Source organism: Polyodon spathula, chromosome 20, assembly GCF_017654505.1.
Source record: "Polyodon spathula isolate WHYD16114869_AA chromosome 20, ASM1765450v1, whole genome shotgun sequence".
Lineage (NCBI taxonomy): Eukaryota > Metazoa > Chordata > Actinopteri > Acipenseriformes > Polyodontidae > Polyodon > Polyodon spathula.
Genome location: NC_054553.1, coordinates 18,032,707 through 18,052,789, shown reverse-complemented (window position 1 = coordinate 18,052,789; position 20,083 = coordinate 18,032,707). Strand labels below are relative to the sequence as shown.

Sequence of the window (20,083 nt, the reverse complement as noted above, 5' to 3'; positions counted from 1 at the left end):
GCTATGGGGATGCTTCTCTGCATCAGGGCCTGGAAAGCTTGTGAAGATAGAGAGCAAAATGGATGCAGCAAAGTACAGAGAAATCCTGGAGGAAAATCTGCTGAAGTCTGCAAGAGACCTGGGACTTGGGAGAAGATCTTCCAGCAGGACAGTGACCCCAAACATACAGCCAAAACCACACAGGAGTGACTTAAAAACAAAAAGGTCAATCTCCTGGAGTGGCCCAGTCAAAGCCCAGACCTCAATCCAATTGAGAATATGAGCAAAGAGTTGAAAATTGCTGTTCACCAAAGGTCCCCCTCCAACTTAACGGAGCTTGAGCAATTCTGCAAAGAAGAATGGGCAAAAATTGCAGTATCCAGATGTGCAAAGCTGGTTGAGGTCCAAATAGACTTGTAATTGCTGCCAAAGGTGCCTCTACCAAATATTGACTCAAGGGGGTGAATACTTATGCAATCAGTTATTTTCTGTTTTGTATTTGTAATTAATTTAGAACAATTTGTAGATTTTATTTTTTACTTTGACATTATGGACTTTTTTTTGTGTTGATCAGTGGCAAAAACTCCTAATTAAATCCATTTTTGTTTACTTTTTATAATTATGTTTTTGTGTTTTTGTAATCCTGTTTTAATCCCATGTGGAACTGCACACACACACACACACACACACACACACACACACACACACACACACACACACACACACACACACACACACATCATAAACTCTGTTAAATCATTCAAACAAGTGTAACTACAGTCGCGACCGTGTTATGAAAACGTTTACTGCCATTCTGCATATTAATAGTTTGCATGTTAATTTTCTCATTAAATGCATGATTATTATAAAATGATTAAACATCTATCAGTGGGTATTCCCATGGTATACTGTAGATCTAATTAAGTCAGTATGATTGATATAATCTACAACAGTGGAATCATAGAGAAACAACTAAATTCCTGACTGTAATTCACTTTTGCTATAAATGCCCCTCTTAACAAGCATGTCTCTATTAAGTATGCTAATTGACTGCATTAGTGTGCCATGTATATCGAGGAATATAGTAGTGTTGGTCTCTCTGACTGAATAATTGCCTCAGTGAACTGGTTGGGTTCACAGTGCACCAGACAAGCATTGTAACCTAATGTAACATGAGCACCCAACCCTGTACTTACCTTTTACTCCTATGGAAAAGCAAATACATTTAATTTAGAAAAAAATGTTAGTGTTGCAAAACAAACAATTCTGCAGGACAAGAATTCTTCATTAAGGCTCAGCAGACTGCAGCAAAGACTCCCATGCCTTGATAAAATACCAAAAGCTGCACATATATTACATCTGTTCTGAAAAGAAAGAATAAATATACATTTCATGTGTATACACCCTCTTGCTTTGTATGTATCTTCTCTCTTTTCCTCCAGTATTATATATTGTATTGTCAGAATGAGTTAGTAATAGGTTTGATCTGATCTGAGGATTGTTGTGAACGCTATCCTCTCCCATAAAGACTGACAGACAGGGACCCACCTCTCCAATCATGCCGTTCCAGATCCCCCGTACTTTCTTGCCGTGCTTGCCATTGGTGACCAGATAGAGATCGTATGTGAACTTGACGGTCCTGGCCAGCTTCTTGAGGATGTCGATGCAGAAACCCTTGCAGCACAGCTTGGTGTAGGGCTCGGTAAGGCCCACGAAGCTGCAGAGGAGAGAAGACAGAAACAACAATGAGACACCCAGCAGAGCTGCTGCAGAGGAGAGGAGACAGAAACTGCAATGAAACACCCAGCAGAGGTGCTGCAGAGGAGAGGAGACAGAAACAGCAATGAGACACCCAGCAGAGGTGTTGCAGAGGAGAGGAGACAGAAACAGCAATAAGACACCCAGCAGAGGTGCTGCAGAGGAGAGGAGACAGAAACAGCAATGAGACACCAGGCGGAGCTGCACTGAGCATGGATACAAGGGGGCATGGGACACTGACAGACAATATAGGGTTTTATTATTATAATTAGTATTATATGGTGTGTCCCCACAACAACATCAGACTACTGTTTTGTCTGAAAGTACAAGAACTGCACCCAAAGTCAGCAGGAAAATACACAGGCCTGTCAACAGAGAGCTGCGTGGGTGGGATTACTAGCAATTATTTTTTATAAGCGGTTTCACTGCCATGTGTAGCAAACAGACAGAGCCTGTAGAATAATGCACATGGTTTTCATTGCTATTGGCTGACAGGCCAAAAACAGCCCTAAATGGTAGGTGTCCTGTACTGTTTTCTCTCAAACCAGCATAACTAGCGTTCCAGTCTTTTGTCCAGCTAAAGGAAAGCATGACCAGGTCTTGCCAGTTTAAAACTGTTGCACTGGCTAGGGCTGGGTCCTCTATCAAGTGAGATTTAGGACAGGTCCAGCTTGTTAGTGTTCACACACTTTCCCCTGCTTGAAGCTGGAACAGACAACCCTACCTGCCAGTCTAGTTATTTATGGGGTTAAACTGATATGTCCCTATTACTGTATGACACTCATGTTAAAGTTCAATAATACATTCCTTTACAGCACAATTACTGGTATTCAGAAAAAAAATTGATTGACAGTCGTTAGGGTGCAGTGGGTCCCCTTATTTACTGTATTAAAAGAATAGCAAAGTGTAATAAAGCACAGGGAAAGCCTGGTAAAGCATAGCTAAGCTCAGAGAGCCATGGTAAAAAACACATAGTAGAACCATGGGAAAACTGCAAAATGACCTTGTAATTTACCATAGCAAATTTGTATAAGGGTCATAAAGCTGTGCTGTATTAAATGATTGAATTCACTCCTAACTGCACCCATTATACCTGCCCTCTTCTTTTAACAAAAGGTTTAAAGTTACTGCTCACTGGCTCCTTTAGAAAGCCTCCTGAGCAGTCCAGCTCCCTATTTTCAGTTGGAGTTGCCAGGAGCGAGTCAGCACAATCTCCGCTGCTCCGTGCGGCCACAGTGACGTCACACTAGGACTCGGCATGTCTCCGGGATTATGTCACTGTGCTGACAGATGGAGTCGCAGCCGGGACTGACCAAAACAAATCCAACGCAAATGAATCACCAACAAACAAAGAGAGATAAAAAACAGGATAGCTGGGATTTGCAGATTTAATGGAAAACACCAACAGTACATCTGTACACATTACTGTACCTACAGTGTGCCCTGCTCTCTAGCTCTGTACACCCTCAGTACATCTGTACACATTACTGTACCTACAGTGTGCCCTGACCCATTGCGTATTATAGATGAATCAGTCATGCAGAGGACAGGATATTTGCTCAAAGGTGTGTGCTACATGTCTGTTCCTGGAAGACGGGGGCATGAGTCTCGGATGCCCTCTCTAGTGCCTGTTCTTTTATACATTAGTCTTGCATAAGTTTGCATGCGTTAGCAGTGTGCCATTCTTTACTGCACAAGGTCAAGTCTCCACAATCCTTTCAACTCCCTGAGAGTAAAACATCCTCACTTGATACCAGCATGCCTTGCAGTTGTGAGCATAATGTTCTTATAATATTCTCAGAACCCTTTACTGTCCAGATGAAAGGGAAGACATTAATGTCACAAAATTACATGCAAACAGTTTGAAAATGTTTCGAATTACATTTCTGTAATTGTATTACTTTATTAATGGTGTGTGTTCCTAATTTTGCACAATTAACAGGTGAGTTACGAATGGAGTAAAAGCTTCCTTTGTGTCTGGCCTGTCCTCAGTGCCTCTGTCTGTGTAACCAGTCCTGCAATATCTGCACAGTATCTGTTTCTAATGTGTTGATTTACAAATCTCTCAATATGCGTTTGGTATGTGCAATGTGCTTCTATTGTAATAACTTCAACCTGACAGACGGCTGTAATAAATCCCTTTGCACTGGGATTGGAACGTTATATAAAAGCCTGGTTCCCTGAGGGTGTCTGCGGGAGGAGCTATGAACTCATTTCACATGCTGCACATTAAGAGAGACCAGGATGATTAATAACCACACAGCCCCAAGTATGACACCGCAGCTACATTGCTTAACGGCCATACAAATTGAATATGTGACTTGTTTATTTCTGGTTTGGGCACTTCACTGGAGGTGTTTTTCTTTGTTGAAAACATTGTGCTAATGACAGTTATGAGAATCTAGCACAGTAACAGGTACAATTCTTTGACAAACCAGAATATTTTTCAACTTCTTGAACCAACTGAGCATTATCTATGATTAATCACATTTAGGCAAATGGTTCACTTCAGTAGTGTAACCAATGGCAAGCCAGAAACAATGCCGAAGTAGCTGATCATGAGCTGGATACTGACAACCTCAAGACTACATCACAACTGGATCGCTGAATAGATATCAAGTGCCACCAAAAACGATTTTGACAGTCACCCCAACTGTAATACTCAATTTTCTATATTAAAGCTTCTTATGTAAAAACAGTTCCCAATAACTTCAAACACTGATACAGTATTAGAGTTAAGAAAATAATACAAATAATAATTAAATACAATGTACACATGAACTGGAGAAACTAACTTCTCTAACACTAACACTTCATGCATGTGTCTGTGTCCTATTATGAAGTTTGTTTTAGTATTTCTAAATTCAGCCTTACAGAGTGTTTAATAGCTCTGGATGATGTGTCCGTGCCACTGTATGGAATCTTGCCCCCACAAGACACTGTTAGTACAGTCACTGTGCTCTCACAAGACACTGTTAACACAGTCACTGTGCTCTCACAAGACACTGTTAGTACAGTCACTGTGCTCTCACAAAACACTGTTAATACAGTCACTGTGCTCTCACAAGACACTGTTAGTACAGTCACTGTGCTCTCACAAGACACTGTTAGTACAGTCACTGTGCTCTCACAAGACACTGTTAGTACAGTCACTGTGCTCTCACAAGACACTGTTAACACAGTCACTGTGCTCTCACAAGACACTGTTAATACAGTCACTGTGCTCTGCTCACAAAAGACTGTTAATACAGTCACTGTGCTCTCACAAGACACTGTTAACACAGTCACTGTGCTCTCACAACACACTGTTAATACAGTCACTGTGCTCTCACAACACACTGTTAACACAGTCACTGTGCTCTCACAAGACACTGTTAATACAGTCACTGTTCTCTCACAAGACACTGTTAATACAGTCACTGTGCTCTTACAAGACACTGTTAATGCAGTCACTGTGCTCTCACAAGACACTGTTAACGCAGTCACTGTGCTCTCACAACACACTGTTAATACAGTCACTGTGCTCTCACAACACACTGTTAACATAGTCACTGTGCTCTCACAAGACACTGTTAATACAGTCACTGTGCTCTCACAAGACACTGTTAATACAGTCACTGTGCTCTCACAAGACACTGTTAATACAGTCACTGTGATGTCACAAACTGTAAAAATGAAATATACTTGTCCCAGGTCCACATTGTGTGTTGTATGAATTATGTTGTATGTATTTTATATGTCATATTCACTTCACATTTGGTTATTTTTATCAGTGGGGATTGTATCTTTGACAGTACTTGTCCTGTGACTAAGTGAGGCAGTGTGAGGAGACACACAGCCAAAAAACCTGTCAGTACATTAAGATACAATGGAGCTATTACTTTGAGTAGATACACTTCTAATATTGACATTAATTTTGTTGCAACTTTGTTGCATCAACAATCTGTGGCCTCATGCTTTTTTTTTGCCCTGGATGGTTTTGGAATATAAATGTGAAGGTCTGAGGGTAAGGAGAACTATGGTGAGCTACAAGAACGTCACTAACATGTTTTCATAACAGGTTGTCATGTTCCTTTCTGTTTTTAATATTTCAAAGCCAGTCCAGCTGTTTGATATATGATAAAAAGACCCACACAATAATCTAAAAACCCATTTGTTTTCTCCAAATATATTTGTCAAAATGCGCTGCAGAATATAGAACGTTAATACCTGATGTTGCTTTTATTGCCTTTTCTTGGCATGAAAGGTGCACTAGAAATTCAATATTTGTTGTTATGGAATGCCATTTAAGGCAGGCTAATGTAACTTGAAAAATGTGCAAAAATATTTAGAGATCGAAATTTACTTTTCTTTGTATTTCTTTATATACTTATTTTTTAAGAGTTCAGCAGATTACTGCAAAAATAGGAAATATTATGGATTTCAGATCTCGACGTAAAATTATAAAAATTAAATAATCAATTCCAAGTTTTATCTATTTTGAAAAGGACACTTCTTTTGGTCGAAGCGATGTATCTGTTCCTTCATTTTCATTTATGGAAAGTGACCCAGAAGGACCTGTGTGTGAGTGTTTGTTTATTCTGTCCATTTGTTGTTTACCATCACTAGACAGCTAACATGTTCCAGAGCTGTCGCCAGAGGCCAGCACAAACCCAGAACAGCACTGCACTGTATCACCATAAACTGTACTTACACCACTAGCACTAACTCACTCACTAGCGGACTTGTGTGTGTGTGTGTTTTGTGTGGGTGTATAATAAAAACAGAACTATTATTTCGGGACATACCCAGCGATTATAAATTAAGTAACACATGCTGCTGTATTACTTAACAACATTGTTGTTTACTGTTTGTTTTACCGTCAGGATCTGTACACAAAAAGATCATTAAACATCAGAAACTTTGTTCCTGGATTATAATTGTTTGTCTGTTCACTGATCACCTGCACCTGCACACTATCAACCACTTTGCCACAATTACATTTGAAAATAGACACTGGAGCAGATACAAACATAATTGCAGAAGCTATATCAATAAGCATGAAAAATCCTTCACAATTAAAAAGCACACATGCTATCCTGAATAGTTCAGGAGAGAAGTTACATTGCAAGGGGCAGTTTTCAGCTAAAACAGCATTTAAAGGCATGGCATACCAATTTAACTTATACATGATTAGCGGTCCCCTGCTCGGACGTGGGATTAGTATGCCAGGTGGAAGAAGTGTTTACAGACGTCATGATGGTCACCAGGGCGTCATTAAATGCAGTGAATGTGCCAAGATATCTGTATGGTGGCCAGGATCGGAAAAGACATCCAAGAAATAATCAAGGTTTATGAATTGTGTCAAAAAAACAAAAACCACTCAGCGTAAGGAACCGTTGATAACCACACCATCACTTGATTGACCCTGGGAAAGAGTTGGGGTTGACATTTATGACTTGGATAGGCAACACTATCTGATAGTGTTAAATGTTTTTTCTAGATATTTAGAGATTTGCCATCTACCAGACATGAGCAACCAGACTGTCATAAAATATCTAAAGAACATATTTGCAAGATGGGTGCCCAAATGAAGTTATTATTGACAATGGACCTCAGTTTGTGGGAAAAGGCTTCAAGAATTTAAGCATATATTTTAAAAATGACTATTAAAAACAACTTTATCTGGTAAAATTCATGTATGCTCACAGAGACATATTTTTATTGCTAATACTGCTAAAAATACAGATGCAGTATAATGAAGTTTATTTTATATTAATATACAACAAAGTCTACACATACGAATCACGGTCAGTCTTGTAGACAAACACCACACACTAAAGTATTATTAACCACTGTATACGCTGCTTGCACCAAGTGACGTCACATTTCAGGACAGCGGTATCATAAGAATATAAGAAAGTTTACAAACGAGAGGAAGCCATTCGGCCCATCTTGCTCATTTGGTTATTAGTAACTCGTTGATCTTAGAATCTCATTAAGCAGCTTCTTTGTTGTGCATATTTACATTGTATATCTAGAAATTGTGTCCTCGCCAATTACCGTTAAAGAGAATACCCATTATATCTCATAATGTAATTATTAACCATAATAAACACAATACTTCAATAAGAACTAGCGATTCTTCTTTGATTATCCCTAGATTCATGAAGAAAAGATTAACAATTAATATTATGTATGTTTAAGTATTTCAAATCACTCATAAATGTGTATTTGTTATAAGACAAAAAGAAACCTAACAATCCAAATTATTATTGCATGTATTCACATTCTCAAAGGAAGAATAAAGGTTAGGCTTCATAGTTAAACATATGTATAAAGAAGAAACTGAATAAAACTTTCAAGGAAAAGTAATGCATTGTTAAATGTTCATAATGAATCCTTGCTGTGCTCTCTGGTCACAGAGTTCTGCATTAGTGAAGCAGTCTTAATAGTTCATTTGTTTGGTTGAGTCACACATTACATATACAGTACCATGAAAAAGAATATGCCTCCTGACTGATTTGCTGCATTTTTGCACATTTTTCACATTGAATTTGGTCAGATCTTTATGTGGGTTGTAGTAGTATATAGATGGAGTCTGAGAGAAAAAATGACACCAAAGTTTGGTGCTTTCTTCATTTGTTTGGTGTGCAAGGTAATCAAACATGCAATCTTCAGATGTGAAAAAGTCATTGCCCCCTAGTTAACTCAACCCAATTAAAGGGATAATTAGGGTCAGCTGTTTGAATACTTTGGTTAACAATCAGAGTTGATTTGGGCCATCCCTGCCCAATATAAATCTGATTAACTTTGGCCCTTACCATCAGAGTGAAGTTGTCAGCACACAGGTTCTAGAGGCACATCATGCTGAATTCCTGAAGACCTCCGGAAAAAAAAACTGCTGATTCCTATCAGCCTGGAAAGGGTCTGCATCAGGACCTGGATGACTTGCCATCATTGAAGGAACCATGAATTCTGCTCCGTATCAAAGAATTCTATAGGAGAATGTCAGGCCATCCGTCTGTGAGCTGAAGAAGAAGTGCAGCTGGGTCATGCAGCAAGACAATGATCCGAAACACACAAGCAAGTCTACATCAGAATGGTTGAAGAACAAGAAATTTAAAGTTTTGGAATGGCCTAGTCAAAGACCAGACCTAAACCCCATTGAGATGTTGTGGCAGGACCTGAAACGAGCAGTTTATGCTCAAAAACCCACAAATATCACCAAGGAAGCAGTTCTGCATGAAGGAGTGGGCCAAAATTCCTCCATGGCGCTGTGAGAGAATGATCAATAACTACAGGAAGCATCTGTTTGCAGTTATTTCTGCTAAAGGTTGTGTAACCAATTATTGAGTCTAAGGGGGTGATTATTTTTTCACACGGGGGCATTGGGTGTTACATAACTTTCTTTAATAAATAAATGAAATAAGTATCAACATTTTGTGTTATTTGTTCACTCAGGATTCCTTTTATCTAATATTTGTTTTTGGTTGAAGATCTGATAACATTCAGTGTCAAAAATATGCAAAAATGCAGAAAATCAGACCAGGGGCAAATTCTTTTTCACAGTACTGTACATGCTCCAGCTTCCACGTGGCTAAGTACGCATGTACAATGTTCAGCATCTAGTTCAATAGACGCACATTACGTATTGTGACGATATCAATATTATGGCTTCAGTTCAGTTACTTGTAAACACATAATATAAGTTTGATACTTATTCTGTTGGTGCAATGTTTAAAACAAAGTCTTCTTAACACAGTCATCTTCTCTGTAGAAGTTATTTGTGCAGCAGCACAGTGCAGTATCTCTGTGAAAGCTGTAGGCAAAAACTTTCCTTGTTCTGGAGGGAGTCCCTCTTCTCTGGGACAGCTTTGAAGATTCCGTCATTGCGTCTTCATAGAAGAACTTCAGATTCTGATGAGTTGAGAGCAATGAGATGTTTTGAAGAAAGAGCGTATCCAGCGAGTGAATCCAGAGCAAGAAAAGAAAATCCTTGTTTTGAATTTAAATAACTCGATGTATAGGCCTTCCCATGTACTGTAAACAAATCCTTGTCTTTCCTTCCACTGGTTCACAGTATTTGATAGACAGTTGTGTGTCACACAAAAAGGGTGTGTTAGAAATGGAATGTATCTGCCTATTTCATTATCAAAGGATTTTACATTTATCATTTAAACCTCCTATTCAATATAACTTTAGTTACATTCATTGGAGAAGCATACAAATTTCAGTTTCATTCTCTATACAAAATTATGATTACAAGCATATAAAACACAACATAATACAATCAAAGGAGAATATTAAAAAATAGTTACTAGTTTATAAAATTCATTTAAAACACAATAAACCCTTCAGGTTTATTGGGAAACTTATTTAAAATAACTATTAAACTTGTGTCTACAAGTTATGTAATTAAAAATGATTCTTAAAGCATTTTAACTAACTTAACACAATAGTGGTACAACTGCACTGTAGCTTCCCTTGGTAAGTTCTATGATGCCTTAGGAGGCCAGACAATCAGATAGCATTTTGGAAGGCGAGCTTCAAAGCGTTAACTCAGTTTGTGACCTGTGCCTTATATAATTAGCTTTGAAACAGATCTGGTTAAGAATGTTCTGGAATTGGTGTTAACAACCCAATCCCCACAGCATGACACACACACAAGAGTCTGAATTAAATATCTGGAAAATGCTTATATTAAAATTAATTTAACCATGAACTTCCTGGACATCTTGAAGGATAAGAAAGTTTACAAACCCAAGGTGCCAGCTTTAATATTACTGGGGAGTTGGTTCCAGACTCTCACAATTCTCTGTGTAAAAAAGTGCCTCCTATTTTCTGTTCTGAATGCCCCTTTATCTAATCTCCATTTGTAACCCCTTGTCCTTGTTTTCAGGTTGAAAAAGTCCCCTGGGTCGACATTGTCAATACCTTTTAGAATTTTGAATGCTTGAATCAGATCGCCAAGTCGTCTTGTTTGTTCAAGACTGAATAGATTAATTTATTTTAGCCTGTCTACAGATGACATGCCTTTTAAACCAGGAATAATTGTAGTCGCTCTTCTTTGCACTCTTTCTACAGCAGCAATATCCTTTTTTAGCGAGGTGACCAAAATTGAACACAATTTTCTAGATGAGGTCACACTAATGCATTGTAAAGTTTTAACATTACTTCCCTTGATTTAAATTCAATACATTTTACTATATATCCAAGCATCTTGCTGGTCTTTTTTATAGCTTCCCCGCATTGTCAACATAAACTCTTAGATCTTTTTCAGAGATTCCTTCTTCAATTTCAGTATCTCCCATATAGTATTTATAATGGACATTTTTTTATTGCCTGCATGCAGTATCTTACACTTTTCTCTATTAAATGTCATTTGCTATGTGTCTGCCCATTTCTGTATGCTGTCTAGATAATTTTGGATGACCTTTGCTGCTGCAACAGTGTTTGCCACTACTCCTATTTTTGTGTCATCTGCAAATTTAACAAGTTTGCCTAATATACCAGAATCTAAGTCATTAATGTAGATTAGGAATTATTAGGACCTAATAATGATCCCTGTGGTGCTCCACTGGTTACCTCGCTCCATTATGAGGTTTCTCCTCTAATCGGTACCTCATTTTCTGGCAGATGAGCGGTTTATTTGAAATGTTGTTCACATCTTTTCCTTTGCTGTATTGAACAGTTTTAATTAATTAATTCGTTTTTACTTGTTTGTTAAATTTCTAAGAGAAAAAGGATGTTACAAAACCTGACGGACTTTAGGAGGGTGAACGACATTTCAAAATTTGATGCTTACCCTATACCAAGGAAAGGTGAGTTGTTGGAAAGTATTGGGAAAGCCAGATACATAACAACACTCGATCTTGTCAAGGGCTATTGGCAAATACCACTGTCACCCAGGGCCAAATTGAAAACATCCTTCGCTACACTTGACGGGTTATATCAACACACCGTCATACCGTTTGGTTTACACGGGGCTCCTGCAACCTTTCAGAGGTTGACGGATTGGGTGCTTAAGCCTCATAGAAGATATGCTGCGGCCTATTTAGATAATGTGGTTATACAAAGTACAGACTGGGAAAGCCATTTGCCCCGATTACAGACCGCGTTGGATTTGATCCATCAGGCCGGGATAACGGCAATCCCCGAGAAATGTACTATAGGCATGGAAGAGGCAAAATATCTGTGATATATTGTGGGAAGATGCCTAATAAAACCCCAGGAGGCAAAGGTTGACGTTGTAAGAAAATGGTCGCAACCCGTCAACAAAAAACAGTTACGGGCGTTTTTAGGCATAGCCGGGTAAATGACCCGGGGTAGGGGGCCAACAATGGTCAAGTGGACTGAGGAAGCTGAGCAGGCTTTTGAAAAGTTGAAAGAGGCCTTGTGCAGTAGCCCTGTGTTAATAGTATCTGATTTTAATAAAGAGTTTATGGTACAAACAGATGCTTCAGAGGTCAGACTGGGAGCCGCCCTATCACAGGAAGTGATCGGGGTAGAAAAGCCAGTCATGTTTCTTAGCTGGAAGTTAGATGACCGAGAAAACAACTACGTGGTAATCCAAAAAAAAAAAATGCCTGGCCATTAAATGGGCATTAGAAAGCTTGAGATACTATTTGTTGAGAAGACAGTTCACCTTGGTGACCAACCACGCACCATTAACATGGATGAATCAGGCCAAAGACAAAAAATTCCTGAATAATGCGTTGGTTTCTGTCGTTTCAACAATTTAAATACAATATCAAACACAGATCCGGGAAGGAGATGGGAAATGCGGATGACCTGTCCAGAGTTCATTCTTTCTTTGCTGTGGTAGCTCGACCCCAGAAGTTTGAGCTGGGGGGGGGGGGGGGGGAGGTTATGTGATAGGGCCAGGGGCAGGGTCAAAAATGGGAGGCATGTGCAAGCAAATCTGCTGTCAAATTATGCCCTCACACTACCGGAAAAAGGTAATACAGCTCCCAGACAGCTATCTGGTGGGAATGATGTCACCCAGGGGAGGGGTAGTTGGGTTCGAAAGGGGCTAGCTCACAGCACTAAGTGAAGGAGTAGGAGAGAGCTTTGTGCTGGGAGAGAGAGTTTCGTAAGTGTTTGTGCTTTTGTTTGTGATTACCCGTGAATTGACCTGGATTGTTTGACTGCCTGTATCTTTGCCTGACCCTGGAATTGTGCTGAGAACCTGTTAACATGTGTCGAAGTTTGCCTGATTTACCGACCTGCCTTTGGAAAATGTTTGTAAATAAATTTACATGAGGCACCATCCTGATTAAAAAGGACAATTGTTGTATCAGAGACTCTTTATTACCAATACCGCTAGAGTTTTATATGTACACGTTCGCCACACACAGTAGATTTATATATATTATTTACACAAACACAATTTCAGACAATTATGACCATGATTTATTACGAAGCATTTATCAAGCATAAATAATGAAATTGTGTATAACACTGTAGTGCTTAAGCTGTTTTGTGACACTTAAAACAAAATTGCATATTATTAGATTTATTAGAAGTGTTAGACATAATACTCATGGTAATATAACTAACAAAAACAAAATGGCAACTCTGAACTTTACACCCTACTCTTAAACTATGCTGCTTATCATTCTTCTTCAAGGATGTAAAACAGCAGGCCCGTATGCTGATTTCTGCTGTCACCTTGTCTTTATCTGACACTACAAACACGTAGCAGAAAATATTATTGGATTAGTTTGAGAGTACTTCTCAAACTGACTATGCACTAATGTAATTGAAACAGTTTAATAAAGCAATGCTGAAACTAACTACATTATTTTTAAAAAGATAGGTACAATTTAATACATCATACATACTCACAAAGGTAGCTATGATATTTGCATGGTGCATGATGCATGCGCACCATTAGCTATCCGTTTTGCATTATTTTGAAAGTGCATGTTTCAGCGGTTCATTACTTACGCTATTAATGTATTTAAAAAATGTGAACTTTTGGCATTATAAATGAGATGTACTATCAAAACATATCTCAAAATAATGCACAGTTCGGCATGACACTCTACCTAATACCTTTAGAGGTGTCGTGAGCCAGCATGTAGGAGCAGAGCAGCTGACGATTCTATTACTTCCGGATTGGCTAAAGTCTGTGCGCTGTGAAGTATAGAAATATTTTGGTTTTGAGGTGGCTGAAGATGGAATAGTAAAACAATATAATAAGGCCTTGTTTTTCTCTAGGAACATTGTGAAGCAAAGCAACCACCTGGAAGTTGGTTACTTATTCCCGGTTCCTTATTAGCGGTGTAGTTGACAAAGCAGCGTGTCCTTTTTCTGTGTGTTTTAACTCATTACACATACTTAATTAATATATTGCTACTATTTAAAAAATAATCGCTCCTTCTTTTAAAGCTGTTGTCTCTCTTTGCCAAAGCACTAACAACTTTAGTGAGCAAGCCGTACCCCACGAGTAGCAGAACCCCAAAGTGTAGCCCATTGTAACCAATACAGAACGCATGGAAGCATGTCTTTTGATGCCCCATTTACCCCCCTTAGACACCTTGCTCACTAAATATTGAGGTAACCCTAGACTGGTTATCACCCCCTCTTTACAAAAACAATAAAGATTTCAGTGAGCAAGTCGTTCCCCACGAGCAGCCGCACCCCAAAGTGTAACCAATAAAAATGCATTGTTTTAGGCTACTTATTTCAAAGCTGATTCTCACACAAGGGGAACCCCTCTATGTCAACCATATGTATTTATCTCAGCCCAAAAAGTATTTTGAAACAAAAACAGCAAAAATCATACAATAATCCAGGATGTCATCATTTGCAAAGACTGTAACTCAGGGGGGTAAATGGGGCATCAAAAACATGCCCCCATGCATTCTGTATTGGTTATAATGGGCTACATTTTGGGATTCTGCTGTTCGTGGGGTACGGCTTGCTTACTAAAATCGTTAGTGTTTTTGCAAAGAGGGAGCTATAACCTATCTAGGAATCTAGGAAAAGTGAGTAGTTTTTCGAGATTTACAATTATACTGTATTTACAGTATAATCGTAAATCTCGAAAAACTACTCACTTCTAAATCTTTTGTAGTCATTTTTTTATTACTTTAGTATAAATACATGTTAATTTGGATTCATATGTTGTTTTTTTCTGACCTTATGTGAACGAAAAGACACACATTTGCCCGTTTTCCCATTGAAAATAACGATATTTTGAAATATCACTGTCCTGGTCACAAAAGCAAAGTTTGTGGGGAATAATAGCCATTTTCTATACTTTTGAGGCATAAGCAATTAGGAAATAACACTTACTACCCAGGAACAAAAATTTTTTTTGTTACACAGTGTAATAAAGTACTGTACTAACTTCACTGACTGCTGCTCTTGACTGGGGTCTGTGCTGCTGCTCTTGACTGGGGACTCTGCTGCTGCTCTTCACTAGAGGCTGCTGCTGCTCTTGACTGAGGACTCTGCTGCTGTGTTGCTCTTGACCGGGGACTCTGCTGCTCTTGACTGAGGTCTGTGTTGCTACTATTGACTGGGGGATGTGCTGTTGTGTTGCTCTTGACTGGGGACTCTGCTGCTCTTGACTGAGGTCTGTGTTGCTGCTCTTGACTGGGGTCTGTGCTGCTGTGTTACTCTTGACTGGGGTCTCTGCTGCTGCTTCTGACTGGTGACTATGCTGCTATGCTGTTCTAGCATCCTAAGCATCTCTTGCTAGCGTCTTTCTGTTAAGTTCCAGAATGCATAACACGCTCCAGGTCTACTGAACAAGTTCTCTCTGCTTCTACAGCAATTATCATATCATTGATGCGGTCTTGTTTCATGGTGGTTCTAAGATGGCTTTTTACAAACTTTAGAGCTGAGAAGCTTCTCTCATTACTGCAGGATGTTACTGGAAGTGTCAGGACTAGCTGATATAATTTAGCATTTTCACTGTAGGCATTTAGCAAATTGCCCTTGCCTAGTGTAGTTGGTGGGTGAGACTTTCAAATCTGCAGAAGTTTATATTCCTGCTCTGCCATCTGTGGATTAACATCTCCGGCATAGTAAATTGTAAGCTGGGAGAGACGCATGAGATTAGCAGAATATTTTTTCAATGAAAATATCTCAGATTCAGAGGGTAATTATGAGCATGGGATAAAGGTTAATAGTACAAGCACGTGGACTCCTCCGGATGGAAGAGACAGGTGTTTAGATATGTATATTGAAGTAGTTAAACAAGAAATTATAGTAGGACTAAAGAAAAAATGTAAACTTAATTTAACCAATATTGAAGAACAAGCTATGACTGAGTTATTAAATGATGATATAAGTATAAGACCGGCAGATAAAGGATTGGGAATAGTGATAATAAACACAGGTGACTATATGAAATCTCTAGAAAGAAAATCACCCTATGCGAATGATAGTCAGCATGATTGATATTCCAACACATAGTAGCTGAAATAGCAGAAAAACAACTTAGGTCACACGTTGAGAAATTACCAAGCTATGTTAAGGATACAACACAATTTTTAAAAAGACTTGAATCACTAAAGCACAACCTTCCAGAGAATACAATTATATTTTGCATGGATGTAAAATCCTTGTATCCAAGTGTCCCTCATAAAGAAACTTTAGAAGCTTGTCAAAAAGCACTAGATAATAGACTAGATAAATCAATACCCACAGCAGAGGTGCTGAACATGATCAGCGTAGTTTTAGAAAACAGTTATTTTACATTTGTTGATAAAAATTACAAACAAAACGATGGTACAGCAATAGGATCTAAATTAGGAATGCATTTTGCCAGTACAAACATGGGGAAATGGGAAGAACTTAGAAAATCAGAAAGAGAACCTTTAGAATACATTCGGTTTGTAGATAATATTTTTGGGGTTTGGACATAAAATGGTAAATGAAATACACAGTAATATTAAGGTGGACCTTCGATGGACAAGAAAAGAAATTTAATTTTTAGATATCACAGTAAAACTTGAAGAAGGTTCAATTGAGACTGACCTCTTTTATAAACCTACTGACATGCACCAGTATTTACACATGTCCTCTGCACATCCAATACACGCTAAAAGGGCACTACCAAAGGGGCTAGGAATAAGAATACGAAGAATATGCTCTAAAGAAAGTAACTATGTAAAACAAAGACATGTGTTAAAAACAAATCTTAAAAAAAGAGGATACAAAGAATTATAGAGACAGAGTTAAGAAAAGTGGATAAACTAAAAGGAGATGATCTACTACGTTATAAAAATAGAGATAAAAAGGTCAAGAAAGTCCCATTAGTAATGACGTACTCCAAACTTTTGCCCAATATTTCTAAGATGGAAATTGGAAACACTTGCGGATTCTACATAAAATTTTAAAAAGTATTTCTTAAGGCCCCAGTTGTAGCATTCAAAAGAGAAGCTAATTTAGGTGATATTCTAGTTCACAGTAAACTTCCAAAAGAATAATTGACAGAACAGGTTCTACAAATACTTGCACTAGAACATGTAAAGTTTGTAAATACATGGACAAAAGCAAAAACATAATTAAACATAAGAACACCACATATCCACTAAAAACTAATATTTACTGTAAAAATAGCAATGTTGTTTATGGAATAGCCTGTGAAAAATGTGATGAAATAAAATATGTTGGCAAGACTGGAACAGCTTTATATAAAATAATTCAGAACCACCTTTCATTAATTAGAAATAAAAAAATGAATAAACCAATAGTATAGCATTTCACCAGTCAAGGACATGACATAAATGATGTAAAGTTTGTAGTATTAGAACTGCTAAAATTAGACAATGCGACATATAGAAGAATAAAAGAAAGTAAATGGATAAATAGACTGAGCACAATTATGCCAGCAGGACTCAACAGAAAAGAATGAACTAATTAATTCCAATAAATATATACAAGTTAAAAATAATTAAATAAATAAAAAAAAAAATTCAAAATTTGTGCATGCTGATGCGCTGGGGTGACCATATTAAGGCTGATCCTCAGAGCCAGCATTGCATGATAATATAAATATAAGTTTATATAAAATAATGTTAATTAGAATTAATATAGATTTAAAGATATTAGTAAAAGTGATGTCACATATAGAACACCATTACATCATGTAAGAATACATCATGGATTTGAATATAAACAATAACAAGTAGTTGTCATGCCATCAAACACCTATAAATACCTCCAATGTTTTGATTCAAACACAGACTCCCTTGAGAAAGATATGTACAACATATCAAAACGTTGGGCAGCTGGCTCTTTGAGCTAATATATATATATATATATATATATATATATATATATATTATATATATATTATATATATATATATATATCGCTACGAATGTTTTATCAGTGGAATTGCTTCAGTGCTCTCAGTGATGCTTTCAATGCATATATCCAAGGTTACATAATATAATTTGATATGAATGCATGCTTTGAATTCAGAGCAGTTACATTTTGCACATGGGATCCAATCTTTGCACTCAGAGCAGTTTCATTTTGCTCATGGGATCCAATCTTTGCACTCAGAGCAGTTTCATTTTGTACATGGGATCCAATCTTTGCACTCAGAGCAGTTTCATTTTGTACATGGGATCCAATCTTTGCACTCAGAGCAGTTTCATTTTGCACATGGGATCCAATCTTTGCACTCAGAGCAGTTTCATTTTGCACATGGGATTCAATCTTCTGGATGCTTGCTCTGCATTCCTCCTGAAACTCTACTTCTGTTTTTGAAGCAAGCTGTTCAGTTTCCATTCACAACTCCTGCAATGTTTCATTTCATCTTAGGGTTTTTAACTCAGATCTACAGTCCTCAATCATTTCTGCTGCTACAATGATGTCCATGTCACTAGCCTGAAGATATCTAGAGACTACACCCATCACTGAAATAATTCTGCTGAATGCTACCAGATAAAAACACAAATCGAAAGCAATAGCTTTGTTGAGTGCCCGTGCTATACCAGATGCCTCCTTCCTTGTCAAATGCACTGTCTATCTGAATTTGATGTAGTGTCTCTACAACTGACTCCATTGTAGAAAGCAAAGATTTGCAATTGTCAATTCTGCCTGATCATCTTGTTACACTCATTGATTTCAGGGTTTTGGTAGAGCAGGAGTCCCTGTTTTTAAGAAATTCTTCCTGTACTGCAAGAAACAGGCCATGTCTCTTGGTAGAATTTTCCATAAATGTGTACAGCTGTTCAACGACTCCAAAAAAGTTACGACTCAAAGTATTCTTGCAGGACGTGTCAACAACAACAAAATTTAATCTATGTGCATAGCAGTGCACAAAATATGCTTTATCACAAGTCTTCCGGATTACTGCTGGAACACCTTTATATGCGCCTGACATAGCTGCACAACCATCTTATTCTTGACCCCTTACATTGTAGATGCTGTCTATGGTGCTCCAGCGTCTCAAAAAGATAATTAGCCAAATCAGCAGCAGTTGTGTTTTTACATGAATCTGGGACTCCTTTATTTCTACGTCTTTGCTAACATACCATATTATAACTGACAACTGATCTTGCCTGGCAGAATCAGGAGTTGTAACTAAGCAAACTGAAAGGTATACAGCCTGTTTAGATAAGAATATCAGGCCGTGGCTCAAGAAAGTGTGTCTGTTTTTCTAAATGGTCAGACTCTGATAAAAGCCCAGGTGTTAAAATGTTAAAATTTATGAGTACTCTTAATGAGTTAGAGAATGTCTTTGAATTAGCTTTGCCAGTCAGCAAACCTTGTTTAGGTGAGTATGTGTAGTTTTCCTAAAACGTACTAAATACAAGATTGAACCTAACATTTTGTTCATAAATTTCTTAAATTGTGATGATTGTCGTATGTCAAATTGTATTTTTATAACTGTCAGTATGATATTAAGGATTGAAAATATTTATTTTGTGCCTTAGAATGTCATTAGGCACATACATGGTTAAATCCGTAAAGAATAAGTTACAATTTAAAATGAACAAATAGTACTTTATAACCAGATATAATTTGTGTTACTCAGGCCCTAAGCAGACATATATAATAAGGAATGGAGTTATTCATCTTTTTGTGTGCAACATGAATATGAAGATTTTATAGAGACAGGAAGGAGCACAGTGGAGTTATTAATAAAAGAGACTTTTCTGAAGTTACCTTTTAAGAAGATATTTGATGGACAGTCTTATCCAAGGCGTGGACAAGAATTCTTTGAAGATCAAGGACACACCTTTTTCTAAGGACAACTGCCAATGAGGTTACATTTTGGGTCAATCCCAAATGATTGGCTGGTGTCTCAGAACACCCATCTCATGCCAATTTTAAAAGACTGGAAATCGAATGATTTCTGGGTCTTGATTTTTCTATTCAAGATCTATTC

General features: G+C 37.8%; 1 protein-coding gene across 1 annotated transcript in view; it reads right to left on the bottom strand.

Moving 5' to 3' along the window:
- The window catches only part of grin2cb (glutamate receptor, ionotropic, N-methyl D-aspartate 2Cb), a 100,822-nt gene that overhangs the window by 12,516 nt on the left and 68,223 nt on the right, over positions 1 to 20,083 (bottom strand). Inside the window, exon 5 of the mRNA XM_041219752.1 lies at positions 1,528 to 1,696. Coding sequence (XP_041075686.1) covers positions 1,528 to 1,696 — 169 coding nt within the window. The remainder of the gene's footprint in view (positions 1 to 1,527; positions 1,697 to 20,083) is intronic.